We start from the raw sequence: 22,254 nt of genomic DNA, 5'->3' as shown, positions 1-22,254 counted from the left end.
TGGTGGTGAAACTATTTGCCCTCTTGTGCCTTCTCCTGGCTGAAAACAATACAGCAACCTGAGGATATTGATGGAACTACCTCAAAAGCACCGACACTCTCACTGCACAAACTGGGACACATACTGTGCAACTTCAAACTTGAACACATCTCACACTCAAGTTTTTCTTTTAAAAACGTGACATTTTGTTACTTTCTTGAGTAAAAAAAAGACATTGTTGGACTCATGAAATTGCAGGTCTGCAAGGCAGCAAACAGCCATGAGAGATATGTTTTCTGTCCTTACAAGCAGAGATAATGATGTTGGATTTGCATTGCAAGCAGGTATTGTTGTTTGCATTTGAACAGGCTAGGACAGTATGAACTTGCACACACAGGTTCCTTCAATTTATAGTAATTTTGTGTTCTGTTCATGCAGACACAGGTAGAGTTTCAGAGATTATATGGTGACATTAGTAGCCTCAGGCAAGTGCAGGCATTATATAAGAACTGAAGAACTTCCCTCACACTTGCTGGTCCACCCAGACTCCACACTTTCTCTCTCTGGCTGGTGAGGTAAGGTTAAGATCTTCTTTAAAACATTTTAAAACAGGTGTATTTGCACTTTCACTTGTGTCACTAAGTCAGGTCTCCTTAGCATTTCTGCCTTCAAGTCTCAAGTCGAGTCGAGTCTCACAGCAAACAGACAGGTCTCATTATTAGTTTGTTCATATCATATCATATCAATTACTATTATTGTAATGGTTAATTTTTGGGAGAAACGGGACAGAATTCGGGTTTCAGGACAACTGCTCATAATTTGGGATTGTCCGAAATTTTTCAAGTTGTCTGGTCATCCTAAAGCCAGCAAGTGCCATAAAGTTAAACTAAGCTAAGCTGCGTAAGCTGCATAGTGTCTTTGTTATGACTGACATTTTTACATTTTAGTTTAATATTGATCTTTTCAATGGCCAAAGTTAGAAAGTATGGCACTGTGTCAGTATGCGGAAAAACGTCAAGTTAATGTACTGCGACTTTAAGTGATGAGGACAGGAGCAGTGATATGATATTGCAATTTCCTCCTCCAGCTGTAGTACAATCGCAGACTCCATCTTCCGTGAAAAAGACGAGAGGGTAAAAAGTTCTTCCTTTATGATGCTGATTAATGCTGCAGGTTAATGGTGTCTCTATTGCTGCTACTGTTGCTAGCAGAGGGCCAAGAAACTAAAGGTTCATCTATTTTTTGTGTGATGCTGTGTTTGAATCAAAATAAATGGGATTTCTTCAAGCACATAAATGAGTGAATGTTATACACCTAAAATGTAAATCTTCATTTATCTATTTGTGAGGCACATTTCTACAAACAACCAATACTAGCACACTCTAGGCTACACGGGCACAAAAAAGAACCTTATTGATCCACGCAGGAAATTTAGCCAATTTTTTGCAGTGAACCATGCAGTCAATGTTAACATGTCATAGTTCACAGGGTGGGTGTGTAGATTTAGCTGAAATGCCAGTTTAAAAAGTTGTGAGGGTTCATGCAAACCCAGTAGGTCGGTTACCTTATGTGGCCATAATTTAGGCTATTTCTTACATAACTCTTTATGTATTTTCTAGTATTTAGTTTTGGTTTACTTCAAAACAATGCATCAAAGCATCTAAACCATGCATCAGTTTTATAAGATGATGATTAGTACCTAACTGTAGCTGACAGGTAGATGTAGTGGAGTCAAAAGTACAACTGGCTACAAAAGACAGAGCTCTATTGCACAACACTTTTAACCTTTAGTGGCGTGTCAGGATGTGATTATGTTGTTCTTTCGATGATGTTGTTTTGGTTACGTCTTGATGCCATGCCAGCAGACTTCTGGGCCAAACCAGTCACTACCAGTCTATCAAGGATGGAGGGCTGGAGACTGCATTTGCAGTGGTGATTTTCTCAGCTGAACAGCATCCATGTAACTTGAAATTTCTGACAGTAGTTACACACACACTTATTTAGAGACCATATTATATAACATGAGCACCTGTTGAAAGGTGCCAAGTGTGTAGAGAATGAAAGCAAACCAGTATGTGGAAGAAAGATAATAACTTAACATGAACAATAGGTTATTGTATAACTTACAGAGTTAAACTGACAGAGATTAACTGTGCAGATAAATAAAGGAAACAGGTATGTTAGAGAAAAATGGTGCCTCAATCTCAATAGGTTATAACACTCCCTTAACTTACCATTTTACTTTCAATGACATTATTTTTCACTGTTTAATACTTATTACTAAATTAATTTAATTCAGTTCAACTTTATTTGTGTGCAGCAGCTCACCACCCAGAACAACAGATACACAGTAGATAGAAAAGAAGAATCCAAAAATATGCAAATGTGTTTTGTTTCAAACTGCTGGAACAAGATGTCTCCTTCCCTCAAAAGTCCATTCCCAGTATATGTGCACTTGAAGTTTCAAGTTTCCCCATCACACTTGTGTAAGTTGAATACTGGCCCTCAACTGGCTCCAAGCTAGTTGTGATGTCACACCTTAAACTCAGATTTAAGGTGAGCACAGATAAACTTCCCCCATCAGCAGATAAATTTGAAAACAGCCTTTTATTATCAAACTCTGTACATTCATCACATCTGTACAGTGAAGCTCAAACTCCAACCGAAGTAACAAGAAGAAAAATACATTTTTGACTTGAAATTTTGACCGGAGGGAGACTTTAAAGGATGCACAATCTGAAAGATACACAAGATAATGAGGCCATACAAAAGAATAAATTAATTAAAAGAGAAAAAAAAAAACACGAGGAGTTGAGAAGGTAGACAAAAGAGGGTATAAAGGACTTAGAGTAACAATTAGTTGCCCTGAAGGTCACAATGAGAATTTACCTGCTAAGGTGTGCGCAGGTAGGTTCAATATGCAAATTGATTTGTTGGCCAAAAAAAGTCCCATTTTTTTACTCTAATAAACTTCAGATCTTAACAATGCTGTTCAGGCTGTTTCTGGCTTTCATTGTCAGACTGTGACATCAAATAAAAGATTGACAAAATTGACTAACTGAACTGATTTAAATAGAGTTTAGTTTGTGTGGATCAGTTGATCAGTCCTATAACATGTGAAGCTGAAATATCCTAGTAGAATTAATGTTTGACTGATGCTGGAATGTTCAAATAATAGACTAATTACCAAGCAGGTAGCTCCCAGTCTGAAAAGCCAATGCATAAGTGCCTTAAACCTGCATTCTTTGTAATGGCCAGCAGGGGGCAACTCCGCTAGTTGCAAAAAGACTGATTGTATGGAAGTCTATGAGAAAACGACCTACTTCTCACTTGATTTATTACCCCAGTAAACACTTTCCTGAGGAGTTTAAGGTCTCATTCGCTAGTTTCAAGTCTTCTATGCATCATAATGTTTATTTTGTAAGTTATGATCCAATTTAGAGTGAAATAGACAATAAAGCAGCATATGCTTTAGGGTGTGGATTCCTTGTGATTGACTAGTTGCTACCACAGTGACCACGTTGATTAGCCTACATAACGTAACCATGTACTCTGTGAGCCCAGATTCACATGCGTAGCTGACACTATTTCACAGTGTTTTTTCAGTTCATGAAAGTTAATTGTTACATTTTGGTCGCGTAAGAAAGTCTTGTTCAGTGTTTGATTGTGATAAAAAAAAAAAACCTCTAAAGAATCGGCTTTTCAGTTTCTCTGACAAGTACATTTTGTTTTAATGGTTTGAGGCCTGTTTTTCAGTGATGAAAATTAGCATTAGCATTATCACAGTTAGCCATAGACTGTAAATCATGGATGTATTATAAGAGCTGGATACCGGACCAAAGAGGGCACTCATTCGGTCCTATAAGAATTGCTTGGCTGGTGCATACGCCAAAAAAGTTTCTAGCTTCCGGGTTTGCATCCACATTGTGCAGTCCACTGAATATGTGCAGTAGTGTTTCCCCCGCTGGCCCACCCCCCCAAACACTTTATATTGTTACGACATCACAGATTTTTAACACGCTTTACTCAGCTCAAGTAAAGTTTTACAAGTATAAAGCCTCCATGGATCAAAAATTCATAATAGAAAGAGTCATAATTGACCTTGTTTGAAGTTCAAGGTGTCCTGTCAAAGCTTTTTGGGCCACAGGGGGATTTTTCACTGCAATACCGCAAGTGACCACTGGGAAAAAATGTCTGCAAGGCTGAGCGGTGGAGCCCTATCCCAGCTCTTATAATACATCCATGCTGTAAATGCACAGTTCCAACCAAGCTAGCAGCTAGCACTTGCTAGGATCAGCTCCACCCTCTTGTCCAAATATGGTCACTTCTCGCTCCAAAAATCAAAGATGGTGATGGTCAAATCCAAGATAGCGATGGTCAAATTGCTAAACTCTTTTTTACAGTCTATGCTAGTTACTGCATTTTTTGTTGTAGAGTTTTTAGTTTTTTTAGTTATTGTGTAGGGATAGGTGTACCTCATCACTCTGTGCTTTATAAAATAAAGTAATTATACAAATACAATTCAGTGTAACAAATGGGCTCATTTTAACTACAAAAATCAATGGCTGAAAAGCCCTGTAGACCGTGTTCAACATAATTTTTCAATAAAAAGGAAGAAAAAAAACAACAACTTGTGCATGTGAATGTGTACTTGTAGGGGTTAGGGTCCCTAGTTTGATTCAAGATGGGCATGCTTGTCATCTACCTCTTTTGCACCATGTTTTCAATTACTCTTAATTATTTATCAATTATTATTAATAATATTAGTTCATTATCAAGTAATCAGGAACATTTTAACCTTCAATCACATATTTATTATTTCAGCAGAAACTCTTAGACGAAATAAAGACCCATCTGTTTCTTTGGAAACATACTGAAGTCCAGTTTACCAGTCATAAAAAACTAAACTAAACTTCAGACACTATCCCAGAGTGCAGTGTTGTATTGGACTGTGGTAGTGAAACTATTTGCCCTTTTGTGCCCTCTCTTGGCTCAAAACAATACAGCAACCTGAGGATATTGATTGAACAACCTCAAAAGTACTGACACTCTCACTGCACAACCTGGGACACGTACTGTTTAGAATAGCAGTTAGTGGTCTCTAATAGGCTACAGTTTATTCACATGCAAAAGTGACCTTGACAAAAATGGCAATGCAACTTCAAATTTGTACACAGCTCACACTCAAGTTTTTCTTTTAAAAATGTGACATTTTGTTACTTTCTTGAGTAAAAAAAAAAAGACATTGTTGGACTCATGAAATAGCAGGTCTGCAAGGCAGCATGAGAGATATGTTTTCTGTCCTTACAAGCAGAAATAATGGTGGCAGATTTACATTGCAAGCAGGCATTGTTGTTCACACTTGAACAAGCCAGGGCAGTATCAATTTATGAACATGCACACATGTTCTATTCATGCAGACACAGGCAGAGTTTCAGAGATCATACGCTGATATTAGAAGCCTCAGGCAAGTTCAGGCATTATATAAGGCTTGAAGCCTCTTCTCTCACGCTCGCTGATCCACCCACTCCACACTTTCTCTCTCTGGCCGGTGAGGTAAGGTTGAGATCTTTAAAACATTTTAAAACAGATGTATTTACACTTTCACTTGCAGTTTAGCAACTTGCAATATTGTCATGGTTGTGATCCCAGTTTTTATCATGAAAACAAAGTAGTGTGCCCATACACAAGACCTCAGTGGGGTGCTGGTTACAGAAAACAGTTAAACTAGATACAGGAAGTACTTGCACACCAAATCAGAGCTCCCTTTTTTATTTGCTGAATTTAACTTATGCAGAAAAACATCAAGCTAATGTTCTGCAGCCATAAGTGATGAGGACAAGAGCAGCAATATGATATTGCAGTTTCCTCCTCCAGCTGTAGTGCAATCACAGACTCCATCCTCAGTGAAAAAGACAACAGAGTAAGGTGTCACTTCGGCTGCTCCTGCTGGCAAAGGGACAGGAAACTAAAAGTTCATCTATTTGTGTGATGCTTTGTTTGAATCAAAATACATGGGATTTCTTCAAGCACACAAATGAATGAATGTTACACAACTAAAACTTCTTCATGCATCTGTTTGTGAGGCACATTTCTACAAACGACCAATAGTAGCACACTGTAGGCTATATGGGCACAAAAGAGAAGATAAAGTAAACCTTATCCATCCACGCAGGAAATTTAGCCAATTTATTTGCAGTGAATCATGCCGTCAATGTTAACATGTCATAGTTCACAGGGTGGGTGTGTAGATTTAGCTGAAATGCCAGTTTAAAAAGTTGTGAGGGTTCATGCATAGTAGTAGGTCGGTTACCTTATGTGGCCGTGATTTAGGCTATTTCTTACATAACTCTTTATGTGTTTTCTGGTATTTAGTTTTGGTTTACTCCAAAACAATGCATCAATGCATCTAAACCATGCATCAGTTTTATAAGATGATGATTAGTACCTAACTGTAGCTGACAGGTAGATGTAGTGGAGTCAAAAGTACAACTGGCTACAAAAGACAGAGCTCTATTGCACAACACTTTTAACCTTTAGTGGTGTGTCAGGATGTGATTATGTTGTTCTTTCAATGATGTTGTTTTGGTTACGTCTTGATGCCATGCCAGCAGACTTCTGGGCCAAACCAGTCACTACCAGTCCATCAAGGATGCGTCTGGGCTGGAAATCTTAGTGCATTTGCAGTGGTGATTTTCTCAGCTGAACAGCATCCATGTAACTTGAAATTTCTGACAGTAGTTGCACACACACTTATTTAGAGACCATATTATATCACATGGACACCTGTTGAAAGGTGCCAAGTGTGGAGAGAATGAAAGCAAACCAGTATGTGGAAGAAAGATAATAACTTAACATGAACAAGAGATTAACTGTTCAGATAAATAAAGGAAACAGGTATGTTAGAGAAAAATGGTGCCTCAATCTCAACAATAGGTTATAACACTCCCTTAATTTACCAGTTTACTGTCTATGACATTATTTTTTACTGTTTAATAATTATTACTAAATTAATTTAATTCAGTTCAACTTTATTTGTGTGCAGCAGCTCACCACCCAGAACAACAGATATAATGTAGATAGAAAAGAAGAAAGATACTGTGAATCACAAAATTAAAAATCCTTCAAAGGCTTTAAAAAAAAAAAAAAAGTGAAATTCTACTGCTCCTCCTTCATTGAAAAATTCAGAATCCAAAAATACACAAATGTGTTTTGTTTCAAACTGCTGGAACAAGATGTCTCCTACTTCCCTCAAAAGTCCATTCCCAGTATATGTGCACTGGAAGCTTCAAGTTTCCCCATCACACTTGTGTAAGTTGAATACTGGCCCTCAATTGGCAAACTAGTTATGATGTCACACCTTAAGAAACTCAATAAAAGATTTATAAAGTTGATTAACTGAACTGACTTAAAAAGAGTTTAGTTTGTGTGGAAGGTGCACTGTGTTATTGTCAAACACTGTATGCATGTACTTGTAAGATCTGACAAATTCAACATAATGAGGGTCAACATATATGTTTACATAAAATGCTACTTTATTCAATGTACCTCTTCCATTGTTCAAATTCAAGAGTGCAGTCCAAACACATAGTATCTGCATCCGCTGTTCTAATTTTAATGCACGGACTTAAAACTGTAGCTTCATTGAGTGTATGTTATTTGTTTAGCATTTTCATATGCATATTCTTCCATACCTACTACTAATAACTATATGGTTGGAGCTAATGATCTATACTCTTTTGTATTTATAGAATTGTATAAACAAAATTTTCATGATTTTTCTTGCTCCCCTTCTCCAGAACAGAGCTCAAACACTGCAGCAATGCCTCCTCCGGGTGTGTGTATGAACATCATCAGTGCACGCCACAAGAAAAATGGTTATGGGACAGTCGAGAACCCTGAGAAGTTCCTCAACCAAGACTTCCAGCAGCTGAAACAGTACTGTGTCATTCGACGGGTAAGGTTCATCGATGAGATGTTCCCACCTGACAAAAACTCCATTGGCAAGAATTTACTGAGCCCTTCAAACATGGCCCAAGTGGTTTGGCTGAGACCAGGGGTAAGTGTTTTATTGGCTGAAAATGCAACTGTGGTCGCATATCACACAAAATGTTGATGGTTAGACAAACACAACTTCATAGTATAACGTTCAGAGAGCAGTTGTAATTACAACCCAGCATCTCTGCTGTGTATTACATCAAAGTGTTCAACTTCCATGTGAGATTTTTGCTTAAGATTGTTGAAAGCTGCATAGAGCCACAAAGTATGGTGTTGATTCTTACTTATATCAGCAATAACCCTCTCACATAACCATCCAACCAGTTTGATTCAGTATTTGTATAAAATGTTTGCTTAACCTTTTACAAGGTTTGTGTTGTCCACAATTCCTCTGTTTCAGAAAATTGTTCCCAATCCATCTCTTGTTGTTGATGGGGTCTCGAGGTTTGACTTTGGCCAAGGCGTGGTTGGTAGGAAAATTACATTATGCAAAATAACCCATTAATTGGTTTCCCAGTGATGCCATTTTCAGATGCACATGCAGACAACGGGCAGAAAACAGACAAAAGTAGAGCAGAGAGATCTCATAAGAGGAGTTGTGCAGTACAAATTGGAGTAATAAGTTGAACTAGAGTTTAATTAGACTTTATCAATCCACAGATTTTTAGTCACTCTGTTTAGTAGGCCACACACTGAGCTGTGTATATGTACATGTGTGTAAATATCACCACTTTTGTACAACTGGGAGTGGATTAGTCAATAGGCTAACAGTATTTTTGAGGGTGAGGGGAATGAGGGGATTTACTCTGCACTTTCCCTTTCATAGTATGAGACAGCAAGGGTTAGGTAATTTCTCAATTTGCAAGAACTAATTTATTGTAGTCCAAGCTACTACAGCTACTTGCTGCATCTTATAAATACACAAAATGTCCAGAGAAAAGCTTCCATGACATTGTACTAATTTGTTTTCTGCTCCCTGACTGTTTTATGCATTCTTGATCATTTGTAATCTGTCTATACACATTTTACTGCCATGCCTGCAGAGTACACCTTTCTCACAACTCAATGAACTTGTTTTACCTCAGGAAACTGCTGGTTTCTCGCGTCTATTGGAGCTCTGACGTTCCAGGATCACATCCTTGAGCAAGTTGTTCCTTTTGAGCAAAAATTTGATGATGACTACTGCGGACTCTTCCACTTCAGGGTAAATACACACAGCACCACTTTGTATTCTGATTAAGCTACACATCATCAATTCAGTTTTCAATGTTATAGTTGAATAGAACACATATTTTCTTTAATATACTGTAATGAAGGTAAATCAATTTAGCATAATGCTTTCACTGTCATTTATTAAAGCATTAAAATGAGCGTTTTAATTTCTGTGCAAAATGGTACATATCTAATCTTGCTATAAAACTCCTAATATTCTCTCCTTTCTCAACCTTTCAGTTCTGGAGATTTGGAAGGTGGGTGGATGTTATCATTGATGATAAGCTACCAACAATCAATGGCAGACTAATCTTCGTTCACTCTAAAGACCCAACCGAATTCTGGCCTGCTTTGCTGGAGAAAGCCTATGCCAAGTACGGATAAAGAGTATATTGTTTCCCAGTCATAAAATATTATTTTCTCACTGTGAGATTTGTCTTACTGTTGGAAAGTCTGTGAAAGTAATTTCTCATCTACTTGTTCCAGGGTGTGTGGTTCCTATTCAGACATGAATGCTGGGACACCTGCTGAGGCTTTGGTGGACTTCACTGGTGGTGTTCACATGTGTATCCAGCTGTCAGATCCCCCTTCAAACCTGTGGGAGCTGATGTACAGAGCTGGCAAATCCAGGTCACTGATGGGTTGTGGTACGCATCAGGGGGTAAGCATGAATATACCACACAAGAACATACACTAGCTAGCTCTTTTTGCTTTTGTAAACTGTGCTGAAACTCTTTGGGGTCACACCAAAAATCAACTGAGCTCTTTCCCTTTGTCCAAAAAAAGCCAATTTCATAAAAGTATTTTAAGCCTTAGATCTTAAACCATAGTTGCAAAGATAATCTTAATATAGTGTTTAAAAATAACACTGAAAAAAAATAAGTTTTTTTCAGTGTTTATTCATGTTTTGCATTCCAGTAGCACCCCTAATCTGGTAATAGAGCTTTCATGCTGCCAATATTTTCACTTGCCAGTCATAGTGAAATTATTCACAGAAACTCAGGAAATTAAGTCATTCTTTGTGCGCAACTATAGTGACAATGTAAAGTTATAACTGTCCAGTCAGACTCAGTGCCCAATCAGAGTTGAGTATGAACAATTACATGCTAAGTGCTAATCATGCCTGACAGCTACTGACTCATGAGAGGCGAGCGATATCCTGCTGCTTTTGAATCTTTAAGTGTGAATGAGACTTAAGCCATACTAGAGATCCAGTATGCACAATACCTGAACTGTATGACACGTTAAAATGTTTTCATTGATATTTATAGGACATGGTAATCCAACTAAGTTAGTCTTGTTGTAATTTACTTTATTATAGTCTGTTCCTCATTAATCTGTATACAGTTGATTAATCATAATCTTCCAAACTGACCCAGGGAGGGTCAGATTTTATATTCCAAGCCTGGTCTCTTAAAATTCTGAAATGAGCACAAACATAAGTTCATGATAATACATGCTCCTTTCAAGAATAGTGGGAAAAACAGCTTTTCCCCAAATGAAAAGATTATGGGCAAGAAGCTAGTGAGAGGATGAGGTCAGGGTTTTGAATAGGTGCACTCTAATAATACATGAAAGTCATAAATCCAGTTGATGCAACTCGCACAAACAACAATCCAGTTCATTTTATGTGAGTCTTCACATAATTATTGTTTGCAACACATAAATTGCCACCCAGTTATATGGGTTCATTTTGCAAAATTGTAAAAGACATGTTGACATGTTTATGTAACTTACGTAGCTAATTGGTAAACTTTAAATGCAAAGAAGGGAACATAGTACTTATCTTTCCATTTCAGGCTGAGAATTTCATGATGATCACAACTATAACTTGTTTGAACTTAGAAGGCTTAGGTATGCTTGGGTTATTCAGTGACATCAGTGTTTTGTTAGTAGGAGCATTGAAACTTTACCTTCATCCTTTTATTCTTTCCTTTTCCGTTGATCTTTGGTCAAATCTTACTTGGCAAAAAGAAGTGATTGTTATGTTGATGTTTATCTCATTTAGATATTTTTGAGTTTGATACAGTCCTGTGTTGAAAATTCAGTGAACACGGAGAAAACAAAATCAAATGTTGGTCTTCTGTTAACTTGATGTATTATGCGGTTAACAAAAATGTAATTGTGCAAGACTACTCACAATGATAATAAATCTATATCTTGCAGGAGACATCTGCCAACACTGTACTACCAAATGGATTGGTCCAAGGCCATGCCTACACTGTCACAGGTGTCAAACAGGTGAAGACAGGCATTTGTTTTAAACAAACAAAACACTTGTCTGATGGTGAACATAAAGGTCATATTACCAACAGTACAGAGTAATAATGTCAATTATAATTGGTGCTGTTTTCTGGTTAGATGAACAGCCAAGGGAAACTAGTAAACCTGGTGCGTTTGTGGAATCCCTGGGGCCAAGGCGAGTGGAACGGAGACTGGAGTGATCGGTAAGAACAACTCCCATCAGTGACTGTTTCACAAAGCAATGGCTCTGGTTTGCTGCCTCAGAGGAGGAGATTATTTTGAGATTATCTTCCAATGAGAAAATACCACAATGATGGTTTCTTGGTCCCACAAACACAAACTTTGGTTAACAATTTGTTTCTTTTTCTTGAATAAGCATAATCTCTATAATGGTATACGAAATATGTGCGTGCAAGTCATCTATAAAGGGGTTAAGGACATTTGGAACTAAGCCATGAGAAGCCTTTTAGTGATTGTCTTGTAATAACAATCTCTCAATTATAAACTGGTTGTGCCAGTTGAAACATGACCAGTCTTCTTGTGGTTGTCAATTGTTGGATACATTTCAGGAAATTGGGTAATGTGCTAACAATGCTTTGAATGTGTGGATTAACCCTGAGAAGTCTCTCTAGCTGTCTCATTGTCTTGATAGTTTTCACAAACCAGTTTGTGCATTTTCAACAAACCAAGTCTTGACCAAGTTTTGTTCGATAGCAAATGCAGCTTTTTGACATTTTATAAATAGAATATCTCGAGCCCTAGCATAAAAGGCTTTGCTTTGTCAGTTCTATACCATGCCATGGAAACTATAGCATAGTATAGTACAACAGTATATAGTATTTGCCCAGTACAACCACAGTGTGATCTGTTGGTCTCTCAGCAGCTTTTATATTAATTTATAAACCAATGTGTTGTAACTTCCCTCTTAAATTTGAGAACAGTTGATAATGATACCTCCCCCTCAATTTGTCTCCCAAGGTCACCTATGTGGAAAACAGTGAGTCCTCAAGATCGTGACAGTTGCCTCTCAGTGGGTGATGACGGGGAGTTTTGGTAAGAAAGTTGAAATCAAAATTGGAAAAATGTAACAGTCATCTCTAAGAGTCCAAAAGTAAAATGTTTTCTAATACAAATGCACGGTAGAAACTTGAAATTATCAGTGAATATTTAAATGATCATTTTTTCAACCTTTGCTTGTGTAAGAATACACACCCTTTGATTAACACTTAAAACTGATTATATAATATTTATACTTAAAAAGGGACTAAAACTAGTTTCTATTTAAAACCACAATTTTACTTACAAAAAGTACAGTCTATCAGGTATGTACATATTCTCATTAAACTTTATACATATTTTTTTATTAACCACATCTCTATGGTGGCCAAAAGAGCCATTATAATTCAATTATCATTTACATTGTAATGGATACAGAATAAATAGTTAAACTTTTTAAGGATCTGGCGCCTCTCAGACTAATGGTTATATATTTTCCATTATTACAATCAGGAAAACATTGTATTTTATCTAAAGTAATGTCTGATTTCTACAGGATGACTCTGGAAGACTTCTGTAAATTCTACTCTGATCTTGACATCTGCTGCCTGTGTCCTGACTTCCTTGATGGAAGCTCCTCCTGCCACTGGAAGACCTCCTCCTATGAGGGCAGATGGGTTGCAGGAACCACTGCAGGGGGATGCATGAACAACCTCGGTACATCCAGGATATCTGGACTTTAAAGCTGCACTATGAAAGGCACCTGTGAATCACTTTGGTGTACATAAAGTGAAGATAAGGCTGGTGATATTCTGTATTTCTGTTATTGCCAACAAATCCCATGAAAACCAAAATCGATAATTAGTTTCAATACTTTCTGACTGCAACAGGCTATCTGGCTCTCAGCCTAAAAGACATCAATTCCCACTTTAAATCTTTAAAAACGGATCAATAACATATACTTTCATTTTTTCTAAAGGCTAAATATTTTCCTTAAACAGCTTGGTATTGTAGTTCTTATCAAATGTTAGTGAAACAGGAGTAAATGGTGTATTTGTTGGGGACTATTTTCAGCTGTGGATTTGGTGTGCTAGTGAGTATTTATGGCAGGATGGTGTATGTGGGATTAAGTCAAAATAAACTAAAGTGGCCATGTTCATCATAATAAGGAAACATGTCACCCAGTGCAACAGTGTGACGTACTAATGTGTTTTTAGTAGTTTTTTGACAACAATGGAGCTCCATGGTATAGAGGAATAAAATATACTTATTTCCTACAAAAACAACATTTGATAGTGGAAATATTACAAATTAAGACTCTACATTTTTTAACACATCAGTTGCATGACTTTGGATGTTATATATGTAGAACAGAATATGGAAACATTTTACTGATGCTCTATAGTTATAAGCAATCCCATATAGCATAAGGAAGTGGGCCACTTCAGGCAATGATGCAGCAATGTTGGCCTTCTTCTAGCCCAGACAAAATGGATGTGAGCCTGAAATGGCCCACATGTAAAATAGCAAATATGGCCTAAATATCCCAAATCAAATGTGGGCCTTTTCTGGTAAAGATGCGGTGCTCTCAGGTATGTGTATTCTGGATATGGGCCTGTTCTGGTTCTTGGTTGACATATGGCTTGCTTGTGGCGTAGATCTGGGAAGCAGGAGCCCAAGTGCCATCATTCCGCGTGGTATTTGGGCTGGATGAAAGTGCTGAAAGTGTCGGTGTGGGCCAGATCTGGGCCACAGCAATTTTGCTATCTGGGACGGCATATTCAGTAATAGATAAAATAACAGTTCATCTAATCCCATATTGTGATTAAGAACACTGATGTCTGTTTGGTTAGCCTTGCTTTCTGCTTAGTTTTACAGTTTGAGAATTTGGTTTCCTATTTAAAACAATGAACAGATTTAGCCGACTCTTGGCAAAATTGTAAAATGCGAAATTGTTTTCCTCTTCCAGAGAGCTTCTGGACTAATCCACAGTATCGAGTCAACATTGACGAACTGTTCAGTGAATGTGCTGAAAAACAGGGTGAGAAAAACATGCTGGTGTCTCTCATGCAAAAGCCTGACAAGAGAAACAGAGCCCTGGTACAGAATCTCCACATTGGATTCAGTGTATTTGAGGTAAATATAACCCTTTATTGTTTTTGTCACAGTGTGTGGACCATTATGGAAATGTCATGCATAGACATAGAAAGTAGCTGTTGAAAACGGTCAATATTCATAATGTTAAATGTACTGAAATAGTACTGCTAACTAAAAAGTTAGCTGAAAGGAAACTTTGCCTATAATTAGTTTTGTGTCTCATGTCACCCAACAAAATAATATGAAATGAGCAAGTATGCACTCACATGTTCAGAATGACCTAAAGGCTTGTATTTTCACTATAATTTAATATTAATTAATTAATATTTATAGGGGTAAACAAAGCCCTATAAACCCCAAAAGTGAACACCAATTCCATGATTTCTATTTGCATTATATTCAATATGTCATGATTTCACTTCAAATTTTGATTAAACAAACTGCATTTTTCCCCAACATGAACACATTTTCCACTGATTTCCTTCAAGGTGACTGGAGAAGTAAGTAACATTTTTATTCCAATCTTAATATCAAGTATACATTACCCAGAAATTTGATATCTAACTATTACCGGTATTACAGTACAAGGCGCAGAAGGGGAAGTTCCCAGCCTCTTTCTTCAGCAGTAACAGACCTGTCGCCCAAACCAAAACCTACATGAATGCACGTGAGGTGATGGAGTTCTTCACGCTGAAGCCTGGTGAATACCTGATTGTGCCGTCCACCTTCAATGCCAATGAGACAGCCTCCTTCATCCTGACCATCCTCTCCAAGGCTGAGACGCATGTCCAGTAAGTCACTCACAAGTCACTAATTAGCCTTTAAAATTTAGTACATGCAAAATCAATCTTAATGCCATACTCCACATATTACAAGTCTTTTATTTAAAAAAATATATATACCAGTTCCACAAGAAATATACTGTATGTCTCTTGTCTCTTCCCTCAGTGAGAATTCTGGAGGCCATGACCATGATCATGGGGTAGCTGAAGAGGTGTGCAAGATTTAAAAATATATTGTCAATATTCCTTTTTATTTTGGTATTGCTGTAATATTGTTTACTCCAATTTATTGATTACCCTGATAGTATTTAAGACAATGTGCATACTCCCCAGTTTATTTTTAATCTGGAGCTGAAAGCACTCAATCTTTTGCAGCCCGTGCCAGTCAAAAATGGAGTGGATGATGAAAATAAGAGAAATTTTTTCCGTCAATACTCTGACAAGGTAATTTGTGTGTCTTAATTGAAATATGATTCACACTTGAATGTGTTTTTAATTTTGAAACATATTCATAGGATCTATCTACTGTAATTTTAGCTGTGTGTGTTGTTTGTCTCTCCTTTTTTGAGGCTACTGTTCTGCTGAATGAGGAATTCTAATTGTTGGCATAGAATCATGATTTATAGTGTTTTTAACTACATCTATGTGATTTCTGTCAGACCCAAAGGTATAGCCTGTTATTATTTCCCTTGAAAATAAATGCAACCCTAATTATGAGACACTGATCATGACAACCTAACCTTAGTAAAATATAAGTATTTGGAGACATTTGTTTTGTTCTGTCAACATGTAAGTGACAGAAAGCTATAATTTAAGGCATACTATGCAGGATTTTCCCCCCAAAAAAACAATGTATAGACTCATACAAAAGTAATCCCTCTCAATCATCACTTATGACCCACTAGAAGTGTGTGGTGGTGTATTTATCTCTTCGCTCTATCGCTTCTGGGCATCAACCTTTGGGCAGTGGTTGTGTAGCCCCCAGCCAATAACAGCGCACAGGGTGTGAGGCCAGGAGTTGCAGCATAGCAACCAGGTTAAATCGCTGTTTCCATCTCTCTCCTCTGCTCCTTTCTGCTCTGTGTATTGAGAGCTGCAGGTCTGTGTGTCTGCCTGACTGAGGGCAGGGCTGAGCTACACACATGCAGAGCAGAGAGGCCACAGCGGACAGGCTTAGGCTCTGCATTCACACAAAATCCAGCCATGCGGCACATTCCCACAAGGTTGTGTGGAGGTGTGGGCGTGTTTATTTGTGCTTTAGAACGTAACCGCCGTGAAATAATCAGAAAATAACGTTTTATTTATCTGATTCACTGCTTTGTTCTCACTAGCACTGCTCGCGCTCTTAATTCACTCTCCAGCTTGCTCGACCACCACTGCTCTCTCTTTCTCTCTGTCACTATCTCACTAGTTGAGCTGGGGAGGAGGGGCCAACTTCGAATGCAGTGCATTTACAAACACCTACCGACAAATCCTGCATAGTATACCTTTAACGCTTACAAGACAGAAGTTCACCACTGTCATGTTATCTTGTTTTCATTTCATTTCATTCCAGTATGAGGAAGTGGATGCTGAGCAGCTCCAGAAGCTTCTAAATGAAAAAATCCTTCAAGGTTTGGACTGGAAAACTCTAATAGGCTTGACAGCATATTAGCTTAAAAAAATTAAAATACAATAATCTTTTTTAAATAATTTGTCTATTTTTATTTAGGAGACTTGAAATCTGGAGGCTTCACCATCGATGCCTGTCGCAGCATGGTTGCTCTGATGGACGTATCCTCTTTTTATTCATATTGATTGTGAATTAGTTTTCTAGAAAAATATGTTTTCTTCATTTGATGATCAGAAAAACTTTTACTACTTATTGCTCATTGCAAGGTGATGGAAAATGTGCCTTTCATGTGACTCACACAGTACACATAGAATAATAACATGCATGGCAAATATACTCACATAGCTCAGAAAGCAGTAAAAATATACTTATGTATATACAGGAAATGCCAAAGTACAAATATGTGTGTGTGGTTTCTAGAAGAACAGATAATTACAGAAATGGAGTGAACTAGCAGACAACATAAAAGAGCCGATATAAAAATTAACCACACAAAGGAGGTAATTGGCTCCTGCAAAGCCATCATTACATAAGTAGTGTACATGCCAAAACCTGCCTGTGCTTTTGGTGATTTAGCACACATGACAACAAAAGGTCTGGCATGAATGAACATATTGAGCATAGCGTTAGTTTAGGCAGGCCATGAATTCAAGCTCAGCTCATATACCCAGCTTTCATCAGCTGATAGCAACTGATCTCAAAGCCAGCCTACATCAGTTGATGGCTCAGCTGATTCCTTTTATGCATTAAACTGGCAAATCTCATACAGGGCACCTAATTTAAAGCTGCTTCAGTCTGCCTACCCATGCTGCTTCCTCTGAAAGCAGCTTGCAAACTGCCTCCACCCCAGCTCCTCCTCACATGCTGTGTCTGACTTCTGTTGTCATTGTTGCCTGCTCTGTTCTGTACCTGGGTTCTTTGCCACTGCTCTCCCTGCCTTAGGCTTTCCATGTAAGCACATGGAAGGGCAGGGAGGTCCCAAAACAGAGCCATACTGCCAAATATAACTACTGCAAATTGCAATAAAAATTTTCTTTTGACTAAAGGGGTCCTGTTTGAACTACAGTTCTGATACCTTAATGTTGGCTTAAAAAGACATCAGTCACCGGCAAGCTGAATGGTGAGGAATTTGTTCGTCTGTGGAAGAAGATCGTCACATACAAGGTAAATGGATCCAAGTTGAAGTTAAAATTAAACAAAAATGAATGACTGGTGGCCTCCTAAAAATTACAGACACGACTCTATGAGTCTACTGATTCCACCATTAGGTGCAGTCTGATTTAAAAATAAAGATTTTCCAGATCAGGGTTTCACATCACTGAATATCTTGTCTTTTATCAGGACATTTTCTTCCGCACTGATGTTTCAAAAACAGGAACACTGTCACTGAGTGAGCTGAGGAATGCAATCATGGCTTCAGGTAGAAGGTTTTTTTTTTCAAACCTACATGTTACAGTTTGGAGATGACCACATGTAAAGCACTTGAAGGGGTTCTATATAAGGGCGATGGCTTGTGACAATGACCATCTAGCACAAAGACTGCTTTTGTGCATGCACAGGGTTAGGTAGTCTTGAATCAACAGAGAATTAAATGCATCATATCCCCAGGTATTACTGGTGTATGTATATTTTCTTTTAATACCATAACAACAAAAATACTGCTAAACTGTATTTTTGATCATGTAAGGTCGATCCTTTTGACAGGTTAGAGACACATTAATGATGAATTTTTAATTAACTCAAACAGATTCCAGCTGCTTCTCATTTTGAATAATCCATTTTCGACTTGTCATAGTAGGAAAAGCACAGATGTTACTAATAGTATTAACGATGGGTCTGTTCTATTCAAGTGTCCCAATGAGCCATGACAGTGAGCCAGTAAAGCAGGACCCTTAATTCGCAGCAGTTAAATAGAATTCAGTCATTATTAATTATAATATTTACACGTGCTTTTCCAACTGTGACATTTCAAAGTGTCTCCCATGAAAAAGTCTTGTCTTGTGTCTGAAATTCAGCCTCCATATGTGTCATAAATTAGCTTTTGTCCTGTGTATGTTGGTCAGGAAAGAGGGCCAACGATGACATGCTGAATTTGATGGCTCTGCGCTACGGTGCCTCCTCTGGGCACATAACACTGGAGAGCTTCATCAGTCTGATCCTTCGCTTTGACTGCATGAACGGTATGTCAGTTTGGACAGCTGATGTCAGTAGACAACACTTCAAGTAGTAAATATAAATTGTGAACTGTTGTTCTTAACCGAGTTTGTGTGAGTGGTGCTCTTTTCTGTTGGTCAGCAAGAAATGTTTGTTCCTCCTTGGAGTGTAAAACACATAGTAAACATTTCAGACCAGTAGAGTACCAAGTTTTTAGAACACATCCACATCACACTCAGACACTTATTTGAGATAAAAGAAAGTCTAGTCTAACCATTTATTCAGCCATATTTATTTTTATTTAACAGTAATAGTTTAATTATAATGCCAATAATGTAAAATTTCAAAATAGCAGTTAAAAACTATCTTTTAATTGCAGGCTTTTGAGGGTCCTCCCCATGTTTGGGACATGGTAACTTTCTTTCACCCCCTCACTATGACTAGAGTGTGCCCAGTACATTCTACTAGCAGCACAGATTTACATATTTACATTTGTCATTTGGCAGATGCTCACCAGTGCAGAAGCACGGGAACTGTGGCAAAGATAAAGTGTCCATGTGGAACTTCTGTCATTGCATGTGACAGATGCTGTTTATGTGTTCCACTCCTTGCCTTCACAATTCAAGAATTTGTGTTTTTTCTTATTAGGAATCTTCAGTCAGTTGTCCGATGGTATGACTTTGACTCTTCGTGAATCAGAGGTAATAAAAGTTCTTAAGAGATGTTATGAATTTCTTGAAATTTGTAGGTAATTTAGGGTTTTAAATTTTTTGCAAACTGCACAGTTGATTTGAAACAGAGGGAGGAGAATATCTTATTGGCAATTGTACTTTGATGCAAAAAAAAGTCTTTGTTTCAGATACTGTTCCCTCAGTGTGTTGAATGTGTTGTCCTAGAAAATATGTCTTGCTTGTACTACATTTTTAGTTTTGTGATAACAAAAATCATGATTTTAAATAATGGTACAGTACGTTGAAGCACATTAATAATCTATCCCTTCTTTATTTGCAGTGGATGTACATTTCGATGTACACCTGACGGAGAGGAAGAACTACAGGAATTACAGATGCTGTGAAAGAAAAATCAACACAAAATGTTTTCTTTTGCAAGCTATTACATTGTATGTCACCACAGGGTATTTACTTCTAGCTTTGCTGAGGGGTATCAACATGTAAACTGTCATCCCTCTTGTTCTCTTTCATATGTCTGTCACTTTTCAACTGCGAAGTAAAGTAGGAAAACAAATGAGTGGTACATGCACAGCGTAGCAGACGCACAATTCACAACAGTAATGGCAATTGGCAACTTTGCTTACTATACCTGCTATAGACAGTGCAACAGCCAAAATGTGCATAATATTAACAATTCATCCCATGATAAATGAAAAATTTTACATTTGTTACAGAAGCTATATTTAGTATTTGAAAATATAGTTAAAATTGAATTCACACCTAGAGCACTGGATCATAATACAAAATATCAAATCATTAGATGTGTGTACTGTTACTAGTTAATGTACTGTGAAATACAGTAATGTGAAAATATAAGCTATCCCATGATAACTTAAAAAAACCCTTTTTAAGTAAGTCATGTATTCTCTCTGATGGAGTACAGCATCTACTATAAGTGATTTACTGTCGTAATGGTAGTTGTATTTCTGTTTTACTGTGATGTGGGAATAGGCTTTTCTGTCAACATGCAACATGCAGTGATTGTCAGTTGGAGATATCTCAGCAACTATTACGGATTGCCATGAAATTTGGTAGAGAGATCCATGGTGCCCACAGGATGAAGCCTACTTTGGTGACCCCCTGACTTTTCCTCTAGTGCTACCAGTAGCTCAAAGTTTGCACTTATCCTGTGAAATATCTTGACATCTACTTTGTATATTGCCACCAAATTTTGTGCAGACATGGATGGTTTTAAACAATGTATCTTACAATGCTGGAGATCCCCTGACTTTTCCTCTACTGAGGTGCACATCTGTAGTTTTGAGTGAGATGTCTCAACAAGTAAAACAACTTTGGTAATCACTGTCATGTAGCGCTATCATCAGGTTAGAAATGTACTTTGCTCAAAACTTTCTCAGCTTTACTTTGTGTTTAGTACTTATTAGCAAAGTTAGCATGCTAACATGCTAAACTAAGTTGGTTACCATGATAAAGATTATACCTGCTAAACATCAGCATGTTAAGCATGGTTACTGCTGTGCAGCCTCACAGAGCTGCTAGCATGGTTGAAGACTTTTTGTCTTGCTAAGTCTGTTTGCCTCTCTGTTGGGATACTTTTACATATTAAGAGGGTTACAGCATTTCTGTTTTATTGTTAGCTGGGAACAGGCTTTTTTTTATCACTCTGTACTTTATAAAATAAATACATTATTGAAACAATTTCCAGTATTTCTTTCATCCCTTACAGCGGTGGAAAGTAACTAATTACATACATTACATACATTTACTCAAGTAAGTAGTGTTTTGAGGTACTTGCACTTTACTTGAGTATTTCCATTTTATGCTACTTTATACTTCCACTCCACTCATTTCAGAGGGAAATATTGTACTTTCTACTCCACTGCATTTATTTGACAGCTTTAGTTACTTTTCAGATGAAGATTTGACACAATGGATAATAAAATAAGATTTTAAAATACAACACATTGTTAAAGATGAAACCAGTGGTTTCCAACCTTTTTGGCTTTTGGCATCTTACAAAAAGCAGTGTGTAGTCAGGGTCACATTTCAGATGTCTATGAGTTGTTAACAGCTCCACCAAATAGTGATTTTTCCCTCTAAACTTCTCACATGGTCTCATGTCAATAAATGTTCTAATGATTCAATATTTCACCAAAAATCCAATATTTGAGAAAAAGTCCAAAAACTGAGAACAGATGTGTGTATCAGAGCTTTGTTTTTTCTTCTTTCCTCTCCCATTAATCATCTCACAACCCCTCAGATTTATCTGGTGACCCTTTAGAAGGGCTCGACCCCTAGGTTGGGAACCACTGGACTAAACTAGCTAACTGTATGTGAAGTAGTTCAAACTAGCTCCACCTCTAGCAGCTACAACAGTAACATGCTGCTTACACTGATACTTCAGTATTAATAATTTAATGATATCGTATATAATAATATCAGTCAGAGGGACCAAACCACTACTTTTACTTTCATACTTTGCTGCTAA

General features: G+C 37.5%; 1 protein-coding gene across 1 annotated transcript; it reads left to right on the top strand.

Moving 5' to 3' along the window:
- The first annotated feature begins 464 nt into the window (after positions 1–464).
- Positions 465–21,455, top strand: LOC122997743 (calpain-1 catalytic subunit-like). The gene is made up of 22 exons (XM_044373932.1): positions 465–554; positions 7,779–8,038; positions 8,378–8,447; positions 9,063–9,181; positions 9,430–9,563; positions 9,676–9,850; positions 11,356–11,430; positions 11,551–11,636; positions 12,412–12,486; positions 12,986–13,146; positions 14,399–14,565; positions 15,015–15,026; positions 15,109–15,317; positions 15,475–15,520; positions 15,684–15,752; positions 16,864–16,921; positions 17,020–17,081; positions 18,016–18,084; positions 18,262–18,340; positions 18,984–19,100; positions 19,723–19,775; positions 20,086–21,455. Exons 2-22 carry the CDS (start codon positions 7,802–7,804, stop codon positions 20,110–20,112), a joined length of 2,100 nt encoding a protein of 699 aa, XP_044229867.1. The 5' UTR covers positions 465–554; positions 7,779–7,801; the 3' UTR covers positions 20,113–21,455.
- Positions 21,456–22,254: the final 799 nt, after the last annotated feature.

Source organism: Thunnus albacares, chromosome 15 (genome assembly GCF_914725855.1).
Source record: "Thunnus albacares chromosome 15, fThuAlb1.1, whole genome shotgun sequence".
Taxonomy (NCBI): domain Eukaryota; kingdom Metazoa; phylum Chordata; class Actinopteri; order Scombriformes; family Scombridae; genus Thunnus; species Thunnus albacares.
This window is presented reverse-complemented; position numbering and strand designations above follow the sequence as displayed.